The sequence below is a fragment of the Mercenaria mercenaria genome, chromosome 13 (genome assembly GCF_021730395.1).
Source record: "Mercenaria mercenaria strain notata chromosome 13, MADL_Memer_1, whole genome shotgun sequence".
Taxonomy (NCBI): domain Eukaryota; kingdom Metazoa; phylum Mollusca; class Bivalvia; order Venerida; family Veneridae; genus Mercenaria; species Mercenaria mercenaria.
Window position 1 is genome coordinate 34,535,892 of NC_069373.1, and position 27,700 is coordinate 34,563,591.

Genomic DNA, 27,700 nt, shown 5'->3' on the forward strand with positions numbered 1-27,700 from the left:
GAATTCTGTAGAACCAGCAGTCATCATAATTTTACAGATATGAACTTTTTGATAGAGATCTAAAATGCGTACAATCTGGAAGAACGACCACACTGCACAACGGCAAGACTTTTTAAAGCCACGTGATTAGGGTAGATGACTTTTAATCACTATCCCAATCACGTGTGCATTAAGAAATAAACTTTCAATATTTTCAGTCTGACATAACTGCAACACTTTAGACGTTTCTTGAAAAATATATCATACAATAACAGCTAAACGTAAAATGAAAATAATTGTTGGGAAAGAATAAGGAAAGAATAAGATCATTTGTAAGAACTAAGTTATAGGCAATGAACTCTATCAAGTTGTAATTTAATTGCATCCAGAAAAATGGACATTCCAAAGACATGAAGTTTTATTGTAGTGAACAGTGAATGAAATTGTGCACCAGCAGACTTGGCTTTTGCATCCAATCAGTTAGTGCCGAATTATTGCTCTTGCTAGTGACAAAATGGCATTTTGCTTTCAAAATATCTGTTATAAAAAAAAGCAGATATCTTTGTCAGGCAAAAATGTATTTTGAAACGCGTTTAATATAAGTTGTAATATCCTGCTCTCTTCATTAAAAATGAATCCGCCGCTCAAAAGTCAAAATTAAAGAAAAAAAAACAAAAATTTCTCGCGTTCGCTCCATTCTATATTGATTCTCTTTCCGACGAACTAATTATAAATTTGGCATGGCCTATATCATTAAATCGAATTAAGGATATGAAAAAAAAAATATTTGTATTTATAGCTATCCAATATTTTATTTTGTGATATCTTAAATAATTTTATATCTTTAAATAATTTAAGTATATCAAAATATGTTAATTTATACTTAGTGATATTATTAAATACAATATGTTTAAGATATCACAAATATGAATAATGGATATCACCTAATAAAATTAGGATATAACAAAATAGTGAATAGATAGTAAAATGCCACCCTATAGATGGGAAAAGGGACTATTTGGTCATACAGAACAACATGTAAAAGACTTAAGAGTATGCTTTAAGCATTTTCTACGCTTACATAATGTTACAGTGTAGAAATAGGGTCTTTCCTCGTGGTTGTTTCACATGTATTTGAACTCTGTGCTACCTCCCCTCGTACGTTAATAGTTTATTTAAAGATATCCAATGGTTATCTTTCACTGCATTATTTTACATTTAGATATTTACTTCAAATGTTGAACATTCTTATCAGATATATTTAACTTTACTAGATATATAAATTAACTGTGTGTATAGAGCTACATTCCTAAGTAAATGTCATGCAGTAAAAATCGATTGTTTAAAAATTTCCAGCTTTACACATTTATAATGTGTTCTATATACGTATGCACAGCGTGAACTCTAAGAATTTTATTAAATAAAATCATTCTAAAGTTTCTGGGTTTTTTTTTCTACGACGGCATGTGCTAAGAGGAGGAGTACAGAATTGTAACACAAATTGCTGTTTTCTTTCACGCCTGGCCAAAAATTCTGTCAATTCAAATTTAAAAATCTTGTACTGACAAAACTGAAGTGTATGTGTCAGCCGCATGTTTAAGGTCATAATGTTATCGTACTGGCATCTTTCAGTCGTTGTCTCTAGGCAATTTAATACCTAAATTCACTTTGTAATTTATAATGATTATCGATTTCACGCGATGTTATTGATCTACCTGTCAATCAGTCAATATGTCATTTATAGCCTTTTTTTGTTTAAAACAAAGTGATAGTGTTTGATAGTGGTCATTCTAACAATGCTTCATTTGTATACATCGAACAAGCCCAAGTAAATCCGAATGTGTTATTTCATATTGCTAAAAAAATCTAAGAGACACTTACAGAAGAGGAAATTTATTCAGTGGATTTGGATTTATTTAGGAAATATTAAAAAAAACATTTTATGAAAATAGAAAAAAGTAAATCTTACACAATGACATAATGGCAATAGTTATGTTTTACATTTGGTTGTCCGCCACTATGAAATATTTTGTTGCGTCTTTTTACTTTTTGTTTGACAAGATTTCTAGTCTTTTTGAATCAAGCGAACCTGAATTATAAAACTCTAAGTTTTAAACTTACAACACATCTGAATACATTAAATTCTTAAGCATATTTCTGTGATATTATTTTTCCCAAAGTGGACTATCTGTGACAAAATGGCGAGTATCAACCGAGACTTACGGGAGGCACTCCTCTCAAAAACTCAAAAACGAAAATTCCGTGTTCAGATGTTGGATGCGTCACAAAAACAACTTAGGGAGGGAATAGAGAACAAACTTCATATAAAACAACACGCGAAATCCATCTACAAGGAAACAAGAAAATGTTGTCCACAAGTGGAATGTTCCAGGACTTGTGCCAGCAAATCAATGCACGAGATGTTCCCCTTTATCCGAATAATGCGCCGGTATAGCATCAAGCGGAACCTCTTAGCAGACGTCGTCGCAGGACTTACAGTAGGAATCATGCATATACCACAAGGTAAGTTCTTAAACTGTTCCTATATCATTTTTTTTAAAAGTATGTTTAAAGCCGTAATAGGTACATGTTTGTATACACTAGTTGCAGATAATTTGTAATGGCATTTTGCTTTCATTACCTTTTCAATATTATACAGTATGGACTTTGTAATGAGTAATAAAACACCCGGCAGATTAACTCGGAAAAGCCAACCCGGCACTCTCCTATGCAAAGTATTCTTCTGCTTCCGTCTGAAAATGTAAGAAACGACAACTAAGTGGAAGAATTTGCCAACATGTGACTATAGACACTACTGGTAGAAATCCAGTTTTGGCATATACGCTGTACTTTTTATCAGCCTCGGTTTACAGGTTACAATTTGTAACATGAAATATAAATACGGACACAACAAAGCACGTTTTATTTAAATGAAATAAGCCTTTTCTTGTTAATACAAAAATGAACACAATATCTAACACAGAATATTATTGTAACTCATTTTTTTTTTATCTATTTCTGTACAGGAATGGCATATGGTTTCTTATCACAGCTACCGCCAATTTACGGCCTTTACACCTCCTTCTTTCCCGTACTCCTGTATTTCTTCTTCGGCTCTTCCAGACATGTATCAATTGGTAAGTTTGTAACTTTTGAAACAACCCTTTAAAAGGCTAAATTTGGTAAGTGTGGTCATTGAGAAAATTATGCTTTGACACTTGAACTACACGAATCTTGTATCAAAAAGGATATATAGCTTCTTTTTTATTAATCTTAACTTCTTTCAATGTGTTTTGTATGTAAAGTAACCTGTTACTAAAATGTGACGCTTATGAAGTATAACCACTTACACCTGAACAAAAAAATCTAATCATGTATTTAAGGAACTTTTGCCGTGGTCAGTTTAATGGTTGGTCAAGTTGTAAACAAGGGCTACCAAACGCACGTAGGAGCTAAAGTGCTCACCTCGGACAATGCCTCGGTGACAACGTTACTTAGTACCAACACAACGCTATCCCCTAATCCACAAGTTGAACCGCTGGTACAAACAGACGGATACGCCAACCCCATCAAATTGGGTCACGCCCTTTCCGTAACATTCGTCGTCGGATGTATGCAGGTATTTTGTTTTATACTTTATGACATAGAATAGACAGCCCGGCCAAGAACGTAATTTTGGTCCTATACTGATCATTATTTTTATAACGTAAAGCAAGATGTGTTCGCGAATAGCCTATTTTGTAACCGAGACTAATTAAAATATTTGCTCGTTTCGCGCACAATTTGCTTTCTAATTTATACTTTGTGCAACGCTGCGAATATTTATTTCACGAGCGTTTCACGTGTAATATAAAATGTTCATCATTTCTCATTCAGTCAACATAAAAAAATGTTGCAGGACTCTCTTCTATCATAATATCATATACACCAGCTCAAAAGTTACATACAGGTCCTTCGTACCGGAAACTGAAAACTTCTGTCCAGTTTTAATGTTTCTGTTATTACCATCATAGAGCCAGCCACAGTTGTCCATTGCTAACTTGATAGTTAAACAATAACGGACTCGGATCTTGGCATTTTTTTCAGGCGGATGAATATATAAACAAAAATACTTTTGATAAACTGCAGCATTACCTTAAACCTTATAAACATATTTTTGTCCTGATTTCAGTTGTTGATGGGTGTTATGAGATTGGGATTTATGGCCTCGTTTATGTCGGATCCGTTCATCAGTGGATTCACGACGGGCGCCGCCATACACGTGTTCTCCAGTCAAATCAAACACGTATTTGGTGTTCATGTCAACAATCATTATGGACCTTTCGCTCTTGTATATGTAAGTAAAATTCAAGAAAGAATTTGCTATTTTAAATCCTATAGCAATTTATAGCTAAATTATCAAATTTTTCTCTATTAATTTGTAATACTATTTAATGTGTGAAAATATAGATTTTGGAGTTTAGGGCCGGGGGAATGGGGTGCGGATAACAAAGCATATGGTTACACCCGACTCTCGAAGTTACACCGGACTGCTCCTATGAATATGTAATTATTTAATGACAGAAAGCATTTTAAGTTTTTGTTCAGTGACTTTGTACTTCACCTTTTTAGCCTACATTGTTTAATCACTGACATATTTACGTATTTTTATATATATATTATTTAACAATGTACTGTTATTTGACTGTTCGAGCGTTATTTATTTTCAGTTTTACTCGGAGTTTGTCGTGAATATCGTGCACACAAACATGGTGACCTTCACAGCGTCCTTGACCTGTATGCTCATGCTCGTTCTCATCAAAGAAGGGATCAACAACAACAAATCTTGTAAACAACATCTTCTCATGCCGATCCCAATAGAACTTATCGTGGTAATTATATTTGATTTTGTAAAATATAGTTGGCGTCGAGTTTAAAGGACAATCTCACAAAATGAAGTATTGTTTAATAATTGAACTAGATGAATGTCAATATAGGGTTTTATCTGAGTTAGTTCCCTTTGTTACATTGACGCCACTTGCATTTAAATGTAACTAAATACATAAAATGTAGTTTAGTCGTATTTCAATTGATTACAAAAAAAATGCAAGTTTACGTTTGGTTTAGGAAGAATAGGCATGCATATAAGTATAACGTTTACATAGATATGCAAATGGTTTCAAAGAAACAAAGAGACCTAACTCATGTATATATATGCGAAAACACTAATAGTACCTGGTTGTCATGACTTGAAAAACGTTCTGAAAGGGAAGATATGTACAATTGAAAGCGCTTGCAGTGATATATATATATATATATATATATATATATATCCTAAGGCGTGCATTTATAACACAATCATGTATGTGTAAAATGCATGCGCTCTTAGACAGTCGAAGTATTCAAATGCACATTTGAGCCACGCCATGAGAAAACCAACATAATGGCTTTGCGACCAGCATGGATCCAGACCAGCCTGCGCATCCGCGCAGTCTGGTCAGGATCCATGCTGTTCCCTAACACTTTCTCTAATTGCAATAGACTTTGAAAGCGAACAGCATGGATCCTGACCAGACTGCGCGAATGCGCAGGCTGGTCTGGATCCGTGCTGGTCGCAAAGCCACTATGTTGGTTATCCCATGGCACGGCTCATTTCTTGTTATTACCCATCACTTGTAACTCAGATGTGATGTTAACCTTTTATAGCCCGCTGCAACTGTTTTTACAAATTTATATTTATTTAACCTTTGTTACAGATTTCAATTAGTACTGTGGTTTCTTATTACACGAAACTTGGACAGGACTTTGGTGTAGAAGTGGTTGGCGAAATTCCCTCCGGGTAAGTGTTTAATTGAAATTAATATAATTAAAGTTACATCACTGTCGTTATAATAGTTGTGACTAAAGTTCCATGTTTAAATGTAAGTTATGCATAAGGATATGGTTATAAAAAAACGTAACGATTAATACATGAACTTTTACAGTTAGAGTGCTAAAGAGAGGTAATCACAAGACTGGATTCAGTGTAACTTTATACTATGTTTCTCAATATTCAAACCTTACATAAATATTAGAGAAAAATATTATCGGAAATAGGATTTAACAAGAGATTATGCTATTCAATGTTCATAACAAAAAAAAAATGTGACAGCCACATTTTATACGAAGGTATTATGAGCCTTAAATGGTATCGTATCGGACACCCGGATCGATTCCGGTGGCTACTTCAGTAACGAACTTGGCTTTACGGACTTTAAACAGACATTTTAAACAAAAAAATTGTTGCACCACACTGTTTCAGTACCTCATTTGGCAAATCACTCTAACGGATCAAACGTTCATACTCTCAACGTATACCGATTATTAATATTCAATTTTGCCATTTTCACATGAACATGGTTCACAGTTGCTGTCATATTTATCTACTTTTCAGACTTCCAGAACCGTCCATATCCAACTTGCAGTATATACCGGAAGTACTTGGGGACGGTCTAACCATTGGTTTTATAGCATATGCAATTAGTTATTCCATGGCAAAGATTCTAGCTGACAGACATGGCTATCGTGTCAACGCAAATCAGGTAAGCTATACTTTATTATATTTATTTGATGACTTTAAATAAAAAACTCACAAATATTCAGAAGGATTATCATAAAAACAATGTTACGTTTGTTGGCGACCTTCCAGCTATTGATGTCGAAGGAAGACTCCAGGTGCCACTCTTAGCATTATAGCATGCACCAGTGGGCACCCGGCTTGAACTACCGACCTTCCGTAGCAAAGTGAAGTGAATGATGGTGATGGTAATGATGATGATGATGATGATGATGAAGAAAAAGGCGACGATTCTAATGAAAATGAAAAGATATTGCCATACATACTAGGATTCTGTTGTTTGAAAATAACCATGGTGATTTGAGTAATACAGGTTCCTGTAGGTGATAATTTGAGAGTTACAGTTAGTATTACTGTTAATGATTCTGTCAATAAATAGCCATTTGTAAGCATATGGGAGTGACAGTATCTAAAGTCATACTGCTGCTGCTACTACTACGTTATGATGATGATGATGATGATGATGATGATGATCACAAAAATGGTGACGGTGGCGAATGTAAACACAATTAAAGATATGACATAACCCGATTCTTATTTCAAATCTATTATAGGAATTGGTTGGATTAGGAGTGTGTAATTTCGTCAGTTCGTTTTTCTCGTCCTATTGTTGTGCCGCCTCTCTATCTCGCAGCCTGGTCCAGGATGCCGCGGGTGGAAAAACTCAGGTACGCATGTCTCCATGTCTATCTTATCTTTCTCTTTCTCTCTGTGTATTTATAGGAACTGATAGCTTTCGGGATATGTAACTCTATCGGGTCAATTTTGAACTGTACTGTTAGTGTGGGGTCCTTGATGGATAGCCTGATACAAGACTCCGTTGGAGGCAAGACCCAGGTCTGTATTGTTTTATGGACATTCGCCCGGGACCCTTGTCTCAAAAAAGCTTTCACTCCTCAACTCAGAAGTTTCATAGTGCTTATGTACCCAAGGAGTTAATGCTATTTTGCAGAAGGGGAATCTGATAATTACGCCTTCGGAAAAAAAAAAACATTTCTTTTTCACCAGTTTTGGTTGGATGTCGTAAATATTTGAGGTATTAAAGGGGGATGAAAACAAAATTGTACACTGATTTTCACAATGTCGGCCAAATATTCAAACGACTTTTAAGAGGTGTCGATAAAAAACATACTTCCGATTAAAGCATTTGGAAGGAAAAAACGAGGCATCTTAAAAAACTTAAACAATGTCTGTTTTTACATACAATTTCGGTTAAAAAAATTATCATTTATTTTACCTCATAAAATATTATTTGTTTAATTATTTAGATTAGGAGGTAGCATCTATGTATCCGTTGTTTTCAGGTTGTTGGTTTGGTGTCCTCAATGGTTGTCCTGGTTGTGCTTCTCTACATAGGACCTTTGTTCGAATCTCTGCCAGAGGTATGGTATACTCTAAAATAGTTAGTAGACATTGTACTCACATAACTTTATAGCTTTTACACTAAATCATGAAGACAAACAATCACATTTAAAGAGAAAGGAAGAGTGCGGGTCCGGGTACTGTATTGGCATGTATTGTTTTTAGCAGAAAACAATGGCATATTTGAGCCGCAGTCCGGTCAGGATCCATGCTGTTCGCTTCCAAAGTCTATTGCAATTAGAGAAACCGTTAGCGAACAGCATGGATCCTGACTATATTGGTTTTCTCATGGCGCGGCTCAATTTTTATAACATTTTTGTTAAAAGCAGTTTGTAATTCATGACCCAAAATAGTTACATAAAGTATGTGCACGTTTATATCCTCTAATAAATAAAGAAAGAAAGATAACTACAGATGCCAACATATAGGCCTGAATACATCCCCTTTTTCAGAATTAAAAAAAATGGAACCTGATATTTCTCATGTATATTCATGTATATTTCAGTGCATACTTGCAAGTATTGTTATAGTAACGTTGAAAGGGATGTTCCTCCAGTTCCTAGAACTTAAACGCTTATGGAAGCTCTCAAAGAAAGACTTTGTAAGTTAGTTTGTGAAATCATTTTTATTCGCGTAGGACGAATTTTCGCGTATTTCGCGCTAGAACCGATGCGCGAATTTAAGGCCGCGCTATTATTATTTTTTAATTTTATTTTTTCATTTATAAATTGAAAATGCGCGAATTAAAGCCCGCGCGAAATAGTCCTTTTTCACGTTTGTGCGAAATTTCATGCCAGCGAATTTAAATGATTTCACAGTAAAAGAAAAATCTGTGTTTGTACCGTTCCTGTTATGTTATATGAAAATCGTTTCTGTATAAAACATTTACACGTAAAATTTTACGTAATATATTACATATGTTGTTTTTTTTTTTCATTGAGAAAATCAGATGAAATCGATCTTCATTTCTATGTTCAGCACATTTAGTAATTTGCATATAGTTTGAATAGCCAAAAATATATTGCTAAAAAACCCACCTAGTTTCGAACTTAAAGTCACGTGAAAGATATAATTTATATAAACCAAATGTGATCATTGTTTCACAGCTATTATTTTTAAATACTGTCTGTAAAGACATGTATGTTTTTCCGTTGGAAACGAAACAGTTTCCGGAGTGAAAAAAATGTTTTCCAAAAAAAAAGAAAGATCGAATTCTATTTTCCATGGAAAATTTCCATTTTCTTTGCTTCTAACATATAACAATGAAATCATCATGGTGATGATAGAATAACAAAAAGGTGGCAAAAGTAATGATGAAAATATGTGCACGTGTTCTTTACTTGCTTGGTAAAAGTTCTTTGGAGTGCCTATCTTGGTACATATTTTTTTCATCTTGTTTCCACCTTTGGCAGAAAGTAATTTTAACCATAGCTTGGCGATAAAAAAGCTTCAAACATATACCTAATTCCGCTTATCAAAAATCAAAATGTGAGTAAAATCGTGTATTATTTGAACATAATTACACCTGTAAAAACGTTAGATTTTGTAGTTATTTTTATTCTTGTTTCGCATGTATATGTTTTACTGTTTAAAATATCGGTTAGTATTACGTGCTGTTTTATTGAAGAAATAGCTGGACCGTTTTTACTTTTATGAATAATTGAAATGTAAACTGCGGCGTATGTTTCGCTGTGAATATTTACTATGACTTTGTCAATGATCGCACGGTCCCGGGGGACACAACATTGATAGGTATGATTCTAGAGAATATAGAAATACAGAAACCTGTTTTCAAGTTTCAGAATAAAAATGTCAAGGGATTTTAAGGTGAAGCGGATATCTTTTAAAACGCAGTGTTTAATTTTCTTAATTTATCACATATAAGAAAAGTTACATTGTTACACTAAACCAAAGTAAAGTGTATTGACACCAGAGATATAATAGTATACTGGGTTACAAAATTATCTAATGTGACTAACTGAATGACGTGTCATGTGATAGCGTATAAACTTATAAAACAAGAGGATGGCAATGCAACGTCATGGATCCGGACAACAAAGAGGTATCCATAGCAACTGTTATTTGTTTTTTTCGGGTGGGGGGGATTTTCGAAAATGTTGATGGATACATCTTATTGTCACAGGTGAGGTCATTTGAAGACAAACAAACAGTTAATCGCGTTTTAAATTCGAATGTCACAATGTTTATATTATTAATGTAAGATTTCTATAAGATTTGTAAATTTCTTTTACGTTTAAACATAAGGGAGTGTACCCTTTTATGTTCTTCATTTTTATGTTTATTAAGTCATACTATTAAGAACTGCAATTATTTATAACTCACAATTTTCTGCTCACTAAAAAATAAAAGGTAAGGGTTGATTTACCGGAAGCACAGGGCACCCCAAACACAGCCATAGAGCCATGCATCGCAAAGTAGGCTCTTAAAACACAATGAAATACGCAGGTTTATTTAAAAAAAAAAAGAAATTAACAGGGTTTATTAATTTAAGGGGGAAAAAAATAAGCATAATACATATTACTGAATTAATTCTATTTCGTAACTAATTAATTGATTTGATCTCACCTAGGGATCTACAACTTTGGCGTCGTGTACGAAATGAAATATTAATAAAGATACGATCAAATTTAATTGTCTCGGTTTACTATTTTATTGATCTCCGACAAAACGTTGTCAATGAGTGTGTGCAGACAGCGTTCATTGTTATGAACTAGCAATAAATGATATACTATTTCATTACAAATTTATGAAAAATATCAATAATAGTGAACTATGGCAATGCAAAGACTCTCTCTCGGCACGTGCAATTGCTTGGCAGTGCTCTCCTATATTGAACTGTTTGTCAAAACAAAGTAAAAATTACGGAGCAGGATTTTTCTCTTTTTAGCTGCATGAGATAAACCAAAGCATGTTCAGAATTATCTCCTAGATTCATACTTTACATATTGAAATAAGACATGTTAATAGTGGAGCTTGTCTCCAAATACGCCATTCACTTTTTCTTCAGTTTTTTGATGTGTGAGTGATTGTTAAAATAAAAAAAAAAGGCAAAGCGATATACTTAGTAGATCTATGAGACACAAATCTTTAAAATAGAAACGTGTAGCATGTATTTAAAATATGTTAGCTTAGCTATGATAAAATGAGGTTTTACAGAAGGGCTTTAGCTCTGTTTTATATACCAAGCAACTTCAAATTAAGAACTATGTTCTTTTGACTTGATTTTGATAGATATTGCTATCTATTTGAAAATGTATATCAGAAGGTGTGCTCTTTCATGTAAGAAAATAAATTTGATATCATGTCAGATTGGCGCAGCTACCTTTTAATCCGGTTATCGTGCATCTTGATTCTTAAAAAGTGTAAAACTTCTATGTTTATAGCTCATACTTGTCAAGGTTTCTATTCTGAAATTTAGAGTTTGACATTGAAATGCGTTTTTTTTTATTTTCTCCGTCATTGTTTAATCAGTATTTTGCGATGAAACTTTGCATGAACAGGTATTCTACATCAACAAGCATTATCAGTTTGTTATATACACAGTTACGGCAAAAACAAATAAAAAGTTCGTGTTCTCTAACTCTAAGCTTTAAACATAATGAATTACTTACCCTGTTTATACTTCAACTGATATTGTATACAATTATAATTTATTGTGTTTGTGTGGTTTCAGGCTGTTTGGATGGTGACCTTTATAGCTGTTGTAATTTTGGACGTTGCTCTTGGTTTGCTTATCGGAATTGTGTTTTCACTGTACTTTGTGCTTAGACACTCACAAAAGTAAGACCTGAGTTTCTTGTTTTACCTCTTTGACACTTTCTGAAGCTAATGCATTTAAATATGAGCCGTGCCATGAGAAAACCAACATAGTGGGTATGCGACCAGCAAGGATCCAGACCAGCCTGCGCATCCGCGCAGTCTGGTCAGGATCCATGCTGTTCGCTTTCAAAGCCTACTGGAATTAGAGAAACTGTTAGCGAACAGCATGGATCCTGACCAGACTGCGCGGATGCGCAGGCTGGTCTGGATCCATGCTGGTCGCATACCCACTATGTTGGTTTTCCCATGGCACGGCTCATATAAGTATGTGCATCAATATGATATAGATTTTGCTTTTGTTTGAATATAAGGTGTCAAATTAGATGATAACACTTTGAAGATTTTCCGCAAACTAACATTGTGTTTTGCCCTTCCTAAAATCTTTGAAAAACTCTTTTTTGTTCCTACTTACTAAGAGTAAAGTGCAGACCGAATATTTATGAATGTAAGACAGATTTCTTTTTTATTGTAGACCTCAAATGAGCCAGTTAGGTCAGTTACCAGGGACAGGTGCTTACAAAGATCTCAAGACAACTAAACAGGTAATGCACAGGTTACAATTTAAGGGGTTGTTTGTTAAGACATTCACCAGCTATACAATTCAGTCAAACAAACAGTCCCTGTTACACATAACCTTATAACTTCACTTGACCCGCATCAGTTCTGTGAAGATAATACGTGCGGACTTTCTATTAGACCGGTTTCAATAATGTGGGATTGTGCTCTTCCGTCCGTCCATTATTCCGTCAACACTTTCGTGTCCGGTCTACATGTATACATAACTCGATAACTCAGTCATTCGTTAAGGGACATTGATATAACTTGACATATATTTCCCATGGGTAGACAGTATTTCAAGCACAAGTCCCAGACACCTAACATAACAACCTAGGTCACAAATTGGAGGTCAAATATTAATATACCATCTGTAGGGTCTGTTTTGTCGTCCATCACAGAATTTTGATACTTGGCATACACATTTTCCAACATGAGAAGAATTTGCCTTGTGTATTATCCAGACCCCTAGCTTCGAGGTCAAGGTCATTCTAGAGATGTAAGATTGTAAGTAATTCTTGTCCGACCATTATCTTTGCAATGCACGAATCTAATAACTCCACAAAAACATTCACCATAACCAGATAATACGCAACAAAGGGTCAGGTGTCACGGATAACAATGTCTGTTCAGTAACTGTGCAGTCTCCAGCAAAGGATTTCAGCATTACTTGGAACAAATGTTTCCAGTTATCAGGCAACGTGTCATTGGCAACTCTCAGACCCAAAGGTTAAAGGTCAATGTCACTTTTGGAGGTCAAAAGTTAACAGTGTCTGTTTCTATTCTGCTCAATAACACTGCCATCCATCAAGGAATTTTAATATAATTTATCACAATTATTCTCCATAATGAGTTGACCTGCCAGGTGCAACATCAAGATCCAAACTTAAAAGTCAAGGCCACAATTGGAGGTCAAAGGTTAACAGGTACTGTTTGTATTATTTCCATATGTCTTCCATCTATCAAGGAATTTTAGTATTTCTTGGCAAAAAGTGTCCCCATAATGAGCCTGTGTGCAACCCACTGTCCAGACTTTATTTGAGCCGAAAAAAAGAGATCCTGGGTAAAATATTTTGGAAATCTGGAACCCGTAGGCTAAAGTGACCAGATAATTTCTGTCTCTTTCAAACTATGCAGCATTTTACCTCTATACATGGAAAAATGCAGGATGGGTTTGGTTATACCTTTAATTGCATGTCAATTCAGTTGCTAATTAATTGTATATGTACTAAGGTTATTGTATTTATTTTGTTGTAACCAACATTAACGTTTTACAATGCATGTCGGCTTGTTCAAAGTTTGAGCCATTCAGTAAGCCAACTTACTTTCTGTTTTTTTTTCTAACAGGTGCACGAGGTTCCAGGCATGAAAATTTTCCGGTTTGAGACTTCTTTGTATTTCGCCAATGCTGAACATTTCCGTGATAAACTATATGTGAAGACAGGATTGATACCCCGCAAACTGCTGAAACGTAAACGCAAAGCGATGCACGAAACACTACAGAGGCGAAGGGAGGAGCTAGAACAAATAGAGTATGAGAAGAAAAGGCGGGAGGTACATACAGAGATCTTTCTTATTTATATTTTATGCCCCCTCCCCATACTTCAAAGAAGAGGCTGTATATTGTTCTACTGAAAGTCGATATGCCAGTCAGTAGACCATTTGCTTTCCTATCAATAACTTTCCTATCAATTTGGTATCACAATGATCTTGTTTTGGGGGTTAGTAGGTCAAAGGTCAAGGTCATGACCACTCAACAGCTGAAAAATACATTGGCCTACATTCATCAAACTTCATTGGATGATTGCCTGAAGTTAGTAGATGACCTTTATTGTTTTAAGATTCAGTAGGTCAAAGGCCAATGTCACAGTGACCTTGAGACTGAAAATGGTTTCTGCTAAATCAGTGAAGAATGCGTTGGTCCACATCTCTCAAACATTATAGGGTGAATCTTTGTGGTTAGTACATGAACTCTTTTGCTTTAGATTTCAGTAGGTCGAAGGGTAAGGTCACAGTGACCTCAAGATTGAAAATGGTGTATACTGAATAACGTATGAACCTTTGGGCCTACAGCTTTCAAACTTAAACTTCATAGGATAATTGCCTTTGGTCAGTAGATGACGCCTTTTGTAATGAGAGCCAGTAGGTCAAATGTCAATGTTTCAGTGACAGTGAAACTGAAAATGATTTCCCCCATTTAAGTAAAGAATGCTAAGGCATACAGTTCTCGAGCTGCATATGATTTTTGCTTGTGGTCAGTATATGTCACTTTTGTTTTGGATGTCAAAAGTATTCTCAGCAGGTCAAAGGACTTGAGACAGAAAATGGTTTCAGTTCAGAAACTTAAAAATCCTCGAGTCTACTGCTTTCAGACTTCATGATTGCCTGTGGTCATTAGGTGACCTTTATTGTTTATGGGATCAGTAGGTCAAGGGTCAAGCTCATGGTGATCTCGCGACTGAAAATGGGATAATCCATAATGTTGAGCATAGATGTTTTACAAATAGCTCTTTATACATATTTTGCCTGAATAAAAGTTAAAAGCATGAAACAATGTAATTAACATATTATTCCGGCGGAGTCTGCAAAAGTCATATCTAGAGAATTATACAAGGTCGCTTTCAAGACTTTATTTCCTTTATATATGGTCATAATAGTGCGAGCAATAATGTGGCTTTTTGCTGTTACAGTATATTACTTTTTGCTATTTCCTATATCCAGTAGCTGTTTTAATTCATGTAAGTAACATTAAAAGCAGTGCTGCGTGTATTATGCATACTCTGTTTTAAAAATTGTGCATAAATGATTTACCTGTAAGCTGAATTTAGAATACAAAGATTATTTGAAATATAGTACTTAATGGAATTTTAAAAAAAAATGCGTTAGGTAGTGAATAGCTGCGGATTGTTTGGAGATGATAAATTGTGTATTTGATTTTCATCATGCACATTGCAGGCCCGAAAGATACGCCCAAGGATAGAAATAGTAACGCCACGCCCTGTTCAAGTTGATGAATATGAAGAACAGATCAAGAAGGCAACAGAGAATAAATTAATCATGGACAGATTCGCGAAAGCTTGGCAGCCCCCTATAAAGATATTGATCTTAGACTTGTCTGTTGTCAACTATGTTGATACAGTAGCAGTAAAGCAACTGTCCACTGTAAGTTGTGTTTTTTTACCGTGTGTACAATTTGAACTGTAATTAAAAGGACTTTAACCTTTAGCCTGCTGGTGGCAAGTGATTCTGCCTTTGCGACCAGTGCAGACCAAGATCAGCCTGCACATCCGTGCAGGCACTGTTCGCTATTCAGTCAGTAAATTTTCAGTGAACAACCCTTCGAATAATTAATGGTATTGCCTAAATTGAATGACAGACCAGTCCGTTTTAGAAATTTAGCAGGCTAAGGGTTAAACCTGAATTTTACTGTTGTTTCGTCTTCATTTTTCAAATAATTTTGTTGAAAGTGAAAAGGGAGCAAAGCAAATGTTCAACATTTCTTACAGATCGGGCTCGTCTACCAAATGCCCTTTTCTCTCTCCTATGCCTAAGCTTTCTTTGTGATATGCGTTTTTGTTTGATTTTCTACATTACTAGTGGTGAAATACATGATCGGCATGCGTGCCAGCACTGACACCGTCTGGTGGAAGTCATTCAGATATTATCCAAATAAAGTTGCTTATTCATAGCATCAGCCTGCCGCATGTGGTATAGTGCAGTCTGTCCAGATGGCACTTCAGTCACGTAAGAACATGTGAATGAACATTTTACACAATTATATTTCAGATTGTTAAAGACTACAAAGAAGTGGGGATAAAAGTCTTAATTGCAGGTTGCAAACGTAAGTTGTTTTAAACACAACATTGTGAAATATGTTTGTTGGGTCTCTAGGCACACCGACAAAATCTTTATCAAACATAGACTTTCTATATTAATGATAGATAAGTGCCAGTGTTCATTATCCGGTTATTATACTGGTATTCAGGCACGAGCAAGCATATTTCATTATCGAATTTCTGCATGTCGGCTTGGTAGCGTCCTTGATGATTAATGAATTATTCACCCAAAGCGTGGGCCAAACAAGTAGCTGAGAGTCGCAGTCAATTTAAAAACGTCAGTTTCTGCTTGGCAACGGATCCTCTATCATCAAAATATAAAATGAAACATTAAAATAAAGGCGTTGTATTAAATAGTTTACACGTTTTATTTTCCAAAAGTGAAGATTTTTGTTTGTTTTGGATTCAAGTTAGCGCCTTTTTTTCAACAGTATTTCCGTTATGTAATGGCAGTCTGTACCAGGCCTAACCTGTTCTTCGCAAGTAACTGCCAACTTCCCCACATGAATCAGAGGAGGAGGACAAATGACTTCAGACACAATGTCTTTTTCAGTCGTCACGCAGAACATACACCCTTTCCGGGGATCAAACTCACAACCCCGCAGTCCGTAGATCTGTGATCTCCCTATTGAGCTAAGTGTGCGAACCTAAAAAATTAAGAAAGTCAGGATGAAGTATATCATTCATTTTTGCTTTACTTATCATAGATTAAATGAGTTTTCTCTTTTGTAGCTGACGTTAGACTGATGTTGCGGAATGCTGAATTTTATAAAAATATTGACTATACATGTTTGTTCTTCACTGTACACGAGGCTGTAATCATTGGCCAGGAAGTTGTAGATGCCGAAATAAGGGTAAGTATAAGTTAATCACGAAGGTTGTGAAAACGTTAGGTTTTAAAACAGCTTTGCGATTAATATTTTTTAACTTGGTGTTCCCCAATGTTGTTATAGCCGATGTTTGCTTTCTGAAGATAATAATTCGCATGCTAACTTAGAAAAAGCCATACAGAGTATTGTTAAGTGAGGCTGTGAGATATTTCGGCAACACATTAAATTTAAAAATATGCACTTTATTCAATTATAAGCTTTTTGGTGAAACGAGCAAACTTATAAGTATTGGAAGTTTTGTATAAAAATATGGATGAAATCGCCCAACAAATTTTATCTGCAAAAAGTCTTGGCATGCCATGTTTTGCTTTGTTATGTAACAACACTGGATCGCTTACCTCTACCTTTTAACACGTTTAATGTTTAAGAATACTAAAAATAACACAGAATTTAAATATTCAATTGTTTTTATTTTTACAGAAAAATATTCCTAAGAGAGAAGATGTAAAATTAATGATCGAACTGACAGTTGATGAAGAGGATAAAGAAAAGAGTGATCAAGAAATATATGATGACGACGACGATGATGAAGATGATTCGAGTGGGAAACAACCGGATGTTCAGTCGGATGACGATGAACAATGGTACGATACTTCACCAGACGACATAGAAATGCGCGCAATAACACACGACTCAGTCGGAATAGGACATAGGGACTCGAGTGAAAAACAAGCATATGGTGTTTTAAACCGACAAGGCTCAATAATAAAAGATGCAAATTTTGAAATGATATCACTGAAAGAAAGCATAAAGTGATTGCTGTAGACATGCAAAACATGTGCCTTGAAAATGTTATCGAGTGCAAAAAAGATGCAGTTTAAATCAGAGACGATTAAAATATCGAACATATTTCCAGTGATGAAATCAATTTCTGTCGTAAACTAAGCAGTTATATAGATTTATAAACACTTGTTATAGTCATAAGCCACAACGAATTTCATTTGAAATTGTACGCATGTCATTTTCCATAACTGCGAGTAATCGAGTTAGAAAGCGCCATTTTATTCAAAGTTTAAAGTTTGTTTCCAGCTCAAAAAGATACACTGGACTTGTATGTAGTTGATGTGTATGTGGGTTTTAATCATTGCATATTAGACGTAATATCAACAGTTAATTCACTATATAATTACACTGTCTTATTCTTGACTAAAACGTAGTCCTGCAAGGCAATTTATGAATTAAAGCACACATAAACATGTCGGCCATTGATACCACTGTTAGTGGTAAGATTTTTGCTGTTTGAATTTATATATCTGTATTTTGCACATGGATTACTAGTGGATGCACAATCAATGTAATTTTCTGGTGATTTTTTACTGCAAGTTATCAAGATGTAATTAAAGGACATGCGGTTATCACTTCCATAATCGTTTGATTTGTGAATAAACTTTTCCGTATCTACTTGCTTGCTGCTATAGAGTGAATTTAGCGCATTATTATGACGTGAAACTGAATTTTTGTTTGAAGTTGTATTTGATTTGCTTAAATAAATTTCAAAATATGATTGCATGTTTATTTATTCAAGTCTTCCTTACATAGCATGTGTTTGCACAAATGAACTACACAAGTATTTAAGATGTGAACAAAAACCATATACTTTCAGTGCACCGTTTGCTTTTTAATTCGTTAGTAATACAAATGCGAAATTTTATTCGTTATTATAAATAAAGAAATTTTATTTAATCGGCGATTTCCCTTGAAAAATACATGTGACGCCAGGGGCACTTTCTGAATGCATTTTGAATTTATATTCAATAAAGATAGCGTTGTGAATGGTACAGGAAGTGGGTGATACTTATTTTTGTTCGCCATATTGAATCATTGGCCGAGTTCGGGCGCTGTTTATACTGTAGTCAACGGTTTAATGAGCATGTGCGGCTAAAACGAGATCACTGAAATGGTGAACTTTGGTCGAATTAAATTGCGTTATAATCGCCTTTGATTAGAATTTAAAACGTATTTTGCTCAACTTCATTTGCTTATGCAATATGCGTCAGATAATAACGATATCTGCTATCCCTCATATAAAATGAGCCGTGACATGTGAAAACCAACATAGTGGGTTTGCGACCAGCATGGATCCTGACCAGACTGCGCATCCATGCTGTTCGCTTTTAAAGCATATTGGAATTGGAGAATCTGTTAATGAACAGCATGGACCCTGACCAGACTGCGTAGGCTGGTCTAAATCCATGCTGGTCGCAAACCCACTATGTTGGTTTTCCCATGGCGCGGCTCACATATCTATTTCAACCGTTTAGAAATTAGTTTTACGTTATGTTAACACCATTATAGTCATTCTCCGAAAAGTCTTAAAGTCTACCTATCACTTGCAGAAAACAAGCGCAGCCCTATGAAATTAATTTCATAAAAAATAATGACTATGATTGTACAAAACCAATCACATAACGTAAAAGTTATGCAAAAGTTGATTAAAACTGTACTAACTTGTTAAAAGTGTTGATAACTTATAACCGAAATATATTTTTATATACCCGGAGGTCGTGGTTTGTGGCTGAATTCCTGTAATATTATACTTTGGCGGTATTCTACATGTCTAAAGCTTGAGCTGGTCAATGGATAAAACAAAGTTAATATGTCTTTTTTTTTACTTATTTATCATCCATATAAAATAAAATAGATACAGTCAAATTAAAAGGTGTAAAATGTCTAACAATGTCTAGCAGGCGAGACTGTCTCAAGGTTACGAATCATTAAGAAATGCCTCAAGGTTACAAATCACTGAAATACCCTGGTCCCTCGCTCTCTTTCCAATGTGGGGGCCATGTGGCTTGTACCGACGGCCTCTTACTGACCCTGTCATAGAACTTCTTCAGTGCCGGATGCCCGGAAAGTGAGGCTCCGGTTCTAACTAGTAATGCTAGATAAGGATAGAAAAACACATCTGCCATAGTAAAATCGTTACCACACAGGTAATCCTTGTCGCCTAAAATTGTGTTCCATCTGTCTAGCTCTTCTTTAGCCTTCTTTGTACTCTCTGAAATGGACATCAAATGAAATTATTTCAGCATCTACAATTATATGAAATATCTTCATGAGTTTAAGTCTTTAAAATGGCTTCCATTTGACGTGTAAGAGGATCAGTAACATAATGGTTATTTTACTACCGGTACAGGTGTCGAGTTTAAGCAACTTTTTATAATGAAATAAGTTCCATTTCAGATGCTGTAGAAAATTCCTTTAGGAAAAGCTGAGCAAACTTGGTTTGAGGTATGACGCTGGTGAGAATCGTTAACAAGGTAACAGAGGTATAGCAATACTCTCTTGTGACATTCGTCAAGGCGAGCTGAAAAGAAGGATTTTATTCAAATACAATGGAAAGCACATATCAAGAACTATTCATATAGGGGGCCAACATAAAATATATATCGAGTTATTAACGAAGTTGTTACATTGACTTGAGCAGAACATTTTATTTATAACAGCAACAATATTGCCAACCTTTTAAGCGTTCAAGATCCCAGTCTTCTTTCTTTGTCACGAACCGATACCGAATAAGTGGTACGTGGACGTTTGATATCATGTTGGATACCTCAAACATTTTTTGATAGACTTTGGCTCTCTCATTTACGTCAGTAGGTAAGAGCCTGTAGGTAGAATCGTCACCATACTTTTCCTCTAAGTACATACAGATAGCTCCCGACTCATTCACCACAACATCACCATCTTTAAATGTCGGAAGCTGAAAAATAACAGAAAACTTTGAAAATAATATCTTACTACAGATGAAAAATTCCTCTTACAAATATCTCGCATAGTATCCTTTCTAAACTGTATAAAGATACACGAATGAAACAATTATGTTTTGACTTGAAAGACCAGTTTGGTCACCGAGTGGAGTTATTCCTGGTTCGGACCGGCAGTTTCAGATGAGAAGATTTTTAAGTTTTTCAAGGTACATAACCATATACAGAAAAAAGCCCAGTCCACTGGTGGCCGCGTTTAATAGCGTAGAGCTGTACAATGTAGGCCTACGTAACTGCATATTGTAAAAACAGCGTACAAAAAAAATTGTTTATACAGTATTAATCAGTTTACTTCAAATATTACTATTTAAGGAAATCTATTTATAATATCAACTGTCCTATTTTCTGAACTTCTTAATATAAAATTAAACAATTACCTGTCCTCGCGGGTTAAGCTCCAAAACATCGCTCTGTTTATGTTCCCCCTTTGAGAAATCAAGCCTCTTGTTCATGCATCCTTTCCAACGTCCTTTCTCTGCTAAAACTATCATGGCCCTCCAACAAGGGGCTGAGCCCGACCCCCAGAGTAAACACATGTCTTTGTTCGCCATTTTAGTAGTATTCAAAATTAGAACACAGTATACATTGGGTCAAGGTCACGTCGCTTCACTGATCAAATATTGTGCTTTCAAAGATAAGTGAAAACGTGAGGTAGTCATTCAAGTATTTCACTGACCTTGATAACGACATTGAAAAATCAAAGCTGGTGGCTGCATTTTGTAAAAAAAAAATACTGGAAAGAACGTGACATATTAGGAATTCTTACTATAAATCAGATGAACAAATACTTTTGCACAGCATTAGCTTATGAAGTTTCTTTCAAAATTAATCTTTTTCACTGCCTGTCATTGCTTATACAGCACACTGATTTAGTTGATACATTTGTAATAAAAACTGCAACCCATCTTACACCCGATGGTTTCTTACTTTAAGGTTCCATAAGGCTTTTCATTTTATGTTTAAAACAGATAAAGCAGTTATCCCAAGAAATGTTATGCATAATTACATGGTTAGTAAACAATTACGTTCATTATTACATATTAACTAAAGTCTGTTCCACCTATTACGTTTACCTCGTTTCTGAATTATCAGTATCGGTAAAATCGTCCAAAAAACATATTTATATCCCATACATCTATATCTCTAGACCTTTTTTTCATTTTTTTAATAAAGTGTATATTAAAGAAATAATCTTGGATTTTTCTTTTTTTCCCATAGACCGTAATGCTATATGACGTTACGTCGACTTTCCAATATGGCGGCGCCCGTAGCGCAATAAACTAGGAGTTAACTCAAAATTAAAATGCCTGAGTTAATATTTGAAAAGACTGTGTTTGTTATTGTATTATGTTAATTCTTGGGGGAATTCGTGACATGCCACCTCAAAATGAAAAATAAATAAATAAATAAAATAAATAAATAAGAAAATAAAGAAAACAAACACAAAAAAAAGGTGATTTCTAAAAAAAACAAAACAAATGTGTGTGCGAACGTCTCGTTATTTTGATAACACATGGGCATTATTCTTATATGAATAATTTTTCTGTCACTGAAACTCGAATGAAAAATATTATAAATACAGACATTTCAGAGTCTATCACGGACGTACAGGCACAATATAAAAATTCGAGCTCTAAAGCATGCATTTTCATTTTGTTGTAGTGCATTTTGTTTACAATTACATGAAAGTTTCAACATAGTACTTAACGTTTCTGGTGACGCGAAAATATAACGCCAACACGTAATTTTCCATAAGCACACGGTCATTTCCGAAGGAGCATCATGGAAGGCACGTGCAGTTTTCCCGCCAAAATACGAAGAAGAAACGTCTGCTTCCGGTTCTATGGAGAAATTCATTATGTTGTATACGATGGCCCGATATTTACGTATATTTAAGCTGGATTTTCATTATGTTACTATTCCCGTTTCCATCTTAAAGTTGTGTTCAACATCTGCCGAACAATGTACGAAAATGTATATATCGATCTAGCACAGGTTCTACAGAAATATGGTTTCGGAAGAATCGTGTTGAGTCATTAAAACTAGTATCACTCCCTGACGCCGACAAGGCTTGTAATTTCTTTGGACATGATTTATGGAAATTTGTTTTTGTTTGTTTGGCTTTGGGTTTAACATCGTTTTTCAACAGTATTTCAGTCATGTAACGGCGGGCAGTCAGCCTAACCCGTGTTCCTGGATTCTGTACCAGTACCTGTTCTCCGCAAGTAACTGCCAACTTCCCTACATTAATTATCAGAGGTGGAGGACGAGTGATTTCAGACACAATGTTTTTTTTATCAAATCGTCACGGAGAACATACGCCCCGTCCGAGGATCCCGCGATCCGTAGACCAACGCTCTTCCTACTGAGCTAAGCCGGCGGGTCCGTTTTAAAAATAATTGCACGCAGTATATGTGTTACTACATTTGTTTTAAAAGCACTGATCCCCAGAAAGTATGACAACAACAAAACAAGAGCTGTCTCCATAGGATGACACATGCCCCCGATGGCACTTTGAATGAATAGTTATGGCCGATGTTAGAGTTTAGGACCTTTGACCTACGGATCTGGGTCTTGCGCGCCACACGTCGTCTTACTGTGGAACACATTCATGCCCAATAATTTTAAAATCCATGCATGAATGACAAAGATATGGACCGGACACGCCCATCAATGCACTATCATGAAATATGACCTTTAATGTCTAAGTGTGACCTTGACCTTTGAGCTACATACCTGGGTCTTGCGCGCGACATGTCGTCTTACTGTGGTACACATTCATGCCAAGTTATTTGAAAATCCATCCATCGATGACAAAGATATGGACCGGACACGAAAATTGCGGACAGACTGACAGACCGACAGACGGTTCAAAAACTATATGCCTCCCTTCGGGGGCATAAAAATAGATATCAGAAAATTATTGCTAAATTTCTCATGAAAGTTTTAATAGTTAATGACAGATTATGTTACAGAAACACATAAGAATTATTTATTTATTTTTTTTTTTTGGCGATTTATTCAAAATAACGGGATACTGGAGGTAAACTGATAAAGCTTTATAAATTATTTATTTAAATATTCCTCCCTGGTGTATTGGTCACGACCCCAGGGAAATTTTTATCGCGGCGGCGGCCCGGGTTCGATTCCCGACTCGAGCATGTTTTTATCTCTTAATTTGGCATTCTGAAACAGATTAGCAACAAAACCTCGTGTTCTAATATTCAAAATCTGACCAAACTTTAAGCAAAAATCTGGATGTCTTTGCCTTTAAATGGCTAAACGCTAAAGTAACAACTTGTGATTTTTTTGGCCACATACTGTTTAACGTATGAAAGAAGTAGTAAAGACAGGTAATGTTTCGGAAAAGATATGAACTATTTCGCACGTCATTTTTTTTACTTCAACGTAAAATAAGTTTTAAAAAGGTTTTCTTTTTACGATGCTGGCTTTGAGAAAGAAGAAATTGATGTTCGCGATTTGCATAAGCGATTTAACCGAACAATTCGAAAGAAGCGTGTGCAACAGTTTAAATAGTTGAACTAACATGTTAGGCCACGTATTAGTAAAGAAAACATTTCAAATATGATTGTGTGCGACATTAGTGACTTCCCATAATTAATTATAGACGTGAATGAATATTGATGTGGGTTTTCTTAGCGACTTAGCATTTTCTTGTAAACAAATCCGAATCGGCTAGTGCTTCACAAATATATTGAAATACCTGTGTCAGGTATGTTATTAATATAGATGATGACGATATGATATTTACGTCGGCAGCGGATAATGAAATCGGTACTATTTACTTATGGAAGGGAATCTCCGCCAGGACATGCATGCTGCTAAATGACATTGCTATGTTATTTACTTACATACGCGTTCTGCAACATTGCAACTGCATTTTAGTTTCTTACATTTGCCTTACAAGAAATTCATCTTTAATGCTTCTTAATGCTAAGAAAACAGTCCTTTCATGAATATCGGTTATTCTTGCATGTAATTGACAAGTGCGTTCAACCTTTTTGTTTGCTTACTGCAATATTGAAATGTATACTCATGCTGTTAGTAACTGTATTCTATGTTTTCTTGCGCGTATTTGACGTTGTTCCTACTGAATGTAACGAGCTATTAACAACGTTGTGACTTGTGAATATTCCGAAATTTTCATAACTTGATTGTTACTGCTTTTTAGATTTAACATTAGTGATGTTTGCAACCACTTGGTTCTTGTTTATATTACAGTTTCCCGGCAAAAATAATATACTAAAACACATGGCTTTAATAAATATTTAAACTTGCAGTATAACAAAAATTTAAGCACGGTAGTGCATTACAACATTACAGGGAACCAACAAAAAGCAAACATTTTAGCGCAAATTAGTATACACGGGAGACCACTCTCGACAGCAAATTCACGTGTTCGGTAGTTTCCGTGGGTGAAACGGTGAGAGAGTCTAAACTTACCCGTGTATACTTGTGTTGTTTTCGGTGGAAATTACGTCCCTGGACAGCTGGAAATTATGAGTACTTTTTTACTAAAACACCGTTCATGGTTTACTGATTTTACGGAAACTGCCGGAAATTCTGGTTCCCAGCTTTCTACGAATTTCATATTACAAATGTTAAAGTCGCATTTGATTAACTTCGTGCTGCTTAGTGCTTACTTAGCACTGTTTTCGCCTTGCATAAATTTCAATCATTGCAATAAACTATTTATGCAATTACAGAAAGTAAAACGTACAAAACACTTAGAACTTGTTCACATAAACATTTTAATATGCCACACAATGGATGCATTTGCCATTTACACGCAAGAATATGCGTTTTACATACATGCAGTGACGAAAGATGCAAGGTATGTGCCACTAACGGATGGAAGGTAACACAAAGACGCATGGATGTTGCATTTAGTCTAAAACGAATAGCACAAGGCAACATGCATTTGTCATTTAGCAGCATGCATGTTCTGGCGGAAATTCCCTAAAATGCAGTTGCAATGTTGGAGAACGCATATGTAAGTAAATAACATAACAATGTCATTAAGAAGCATGCATGTCCTGGCGGAGATTCCCTTCCATAAATGAAAGGCGGGAAAAGTGAGGTATCAATCAGTCTCCACGGATTTTATTGACTTCTGCACAAGTGCGAGATACAGTACATAATCGGTGACATGATTCTATTACGTCAGGAAATGTTGACTGACATACTTTCAGCGATTAATTAAGGACGCTAAAAGCATGACCAAGACTTCAAATTCAAAGGGAACGAGACAGAAAAAAAAGAAAAGAAATGCTTAATGAACAGAAATTTATCAAAAAAGATAATATTTCTTAGATCGGTAATGTCAAAATTGCGTTCATTAAAGTAGCAACTTATAGTTAAAAAGAAAGGAAAACGTCCGTAATTAATTAAAAGAGGTGATCAAACACCCACCCATCCATATTTTATACACATTTTTACAATTAACCCATCACCCATAAAGACGGTTTTTGTGAGGACCACCACCCATAATTATGATTTTTGGATGGACCCCACCACCCATAATTATAAACAGCAAAATTTAAAAAAGAAATGAAATGAAATAGATAGGTTGATAAAACGATAAACAACTAAGCATTGTTTAAATATATATTTCAAGAAGTAAAGTATAATTCTAGCGTGACATAGATACGTCAAGATTTCTGTCTTCTATCAGCTACGTAGAGGTAATATTTCCCTTGTGCGCCTCGTATAAATCTGCCTATGGCCACAGCAAGATTACGTCATTTGTCTAATACGTCACAAGTTTCTTTCGGAGAAAAATAATTCTCTTGCATACACAACCGGTGAATATTGTTTATTGAAGTTCAAAACTGACCATTGTGAAAGAAATAGGATATGTGGCGGACTGTAAATACTTCAGTAAGGATGCTAAAATACAGGTTATCTTTGAACCATGCGTTTGGAAATGATGTTATTTTGAACAAGTCGTCGTTTCAAGGGCATGGTGCGATTGATGCCTGAATTTCACCGATGTTTAAAAGAGCTTGTTTGTTTACAATTTACTCATCGAGGATTGGATAGAGCTACCGAAGACTTGGAAGAATTTTGGACTGTTTATAACTTTTTAAAAGTGAGTCAATTTACATTTTTGTTAGATCTAAATAATGTGTTCATTGTTATAGCTTTTTTTTTAAATACAACATTTCATTTCCCTCATGCATTCATAAACGAAATGAGTCTTGAATCGCTCCCGATAAAATTCAAGTGAATTTTCCCGTACTGGTTGGGAACCATTTTCCGGACAGATTTTCATATTTCGGCTCCATTATTCCCTAAAAAATATATTTGACATAAATAAAGCCCACACTGCACAAACTTCAGCTCCTTCCACATCCGATGTTGTAATCAGCATCGCGTTGTGACGTAAAATATGGGTTCCATGGGGCCTCAGATGAGGTCACTAAAATAAGTTATTTTTCCCGTCAGGTAAACCAGTATCCGGACAAATATTTTGACGATGTTTTGTTGTTAATTTGATATCAAAATAAGTAATTAAACTATTTCTACACCTTTCTCTTTCATTCATCTCTTCAAAATTGCACATGAAACATAACCCGACGTTCAACAGCAGCTACGAAAGCAAACCGAGGTTGACTATAAAAAACTCGAATTTCGTCTTATACGAATTCTTGATAATTCCAATAGATATAGAAAAAATTAGTGCAAAAATCGACAGCCCTGCATCTTACGTAACTTTTAGCGTGAAGTTAAAAGAAAAACATGTTATCAGCACACAATCATTATGTAGTTTGATTATTTCTTCCCCACTTGATACCTCGGCATATGTGAACTACTGCGCATGCGCAATGCTATATTCATGCCCCGTTAAAACAG

The 27,700-nt window shown here is 35.3% G+C and overlaps 2 protein-coding genes across 2 annotated transcripts; one reads left to right on the forward strand and one right to left on the reverse strand.

The window, feature by feature from the left end:
* Nucleotides 1-1,865: 1,865 nt before the first annotated feature.
* Nucleotides 1,866-17,943, forward strand: LOC123529565 (solute carrier family 26 member 6-like). Its single transcript, XM_045309932.2, has 17 exons — nt 1,866-2,502; nt 3,006-3,116; nt 3,363-3,598; nt 4,151-4,315; nt 4,689-4,850; nt 5,715-5,797; nt 6,392-6,539; nt 7,129-7,242; nt 7,879-7,956; nt 8,442-8,537; nt 11,631-11,737; nt 12,249-12,318; nt 13,679-13,885; nt 15,287-15,493; nt 16,118-16,172; nt 16,900-17,021; nt 17,478-17,943. The coding sequence occupies exons 1-17, from the start codon at nt 2,178-2,180 to the stop codon at nt 17,811-17,813; spliced, it is 2,622 nt and encodes an 873-aa protein (XP_045165867.2). The 5' UTR covers nt 1,866-2,177; the 3' UTR covers nt 17,814-17,943.
* Nucleotides 17,944-19,637: 1,694 nt separating this feature from the next.
* On the reverse strand, nt 19,638-21,409 carry LOC123529566 (glutathione S-transferase A-like). The gene is made up of 3 exons (XM_045309933.2): nt 21,202-21,409; nt 20,520-20,760; nt 19,638-20,055 (listed from the first exon to the last, which is right to left on the reverse strand). Exons 1-3 carry the CDS (start codon nt 21,373-21,375, stop codon nt 19,790-19,792), a joined length of 681 nt encoding a protein of 226 aa, XP_045165868.1. The 5' UTR covers nt 21,376-21,409; the 3' UTR covers nt 19,638-19,789.
* Nucleotides 21,410-27,700: the final 6,291 nt, after the last annotated feature.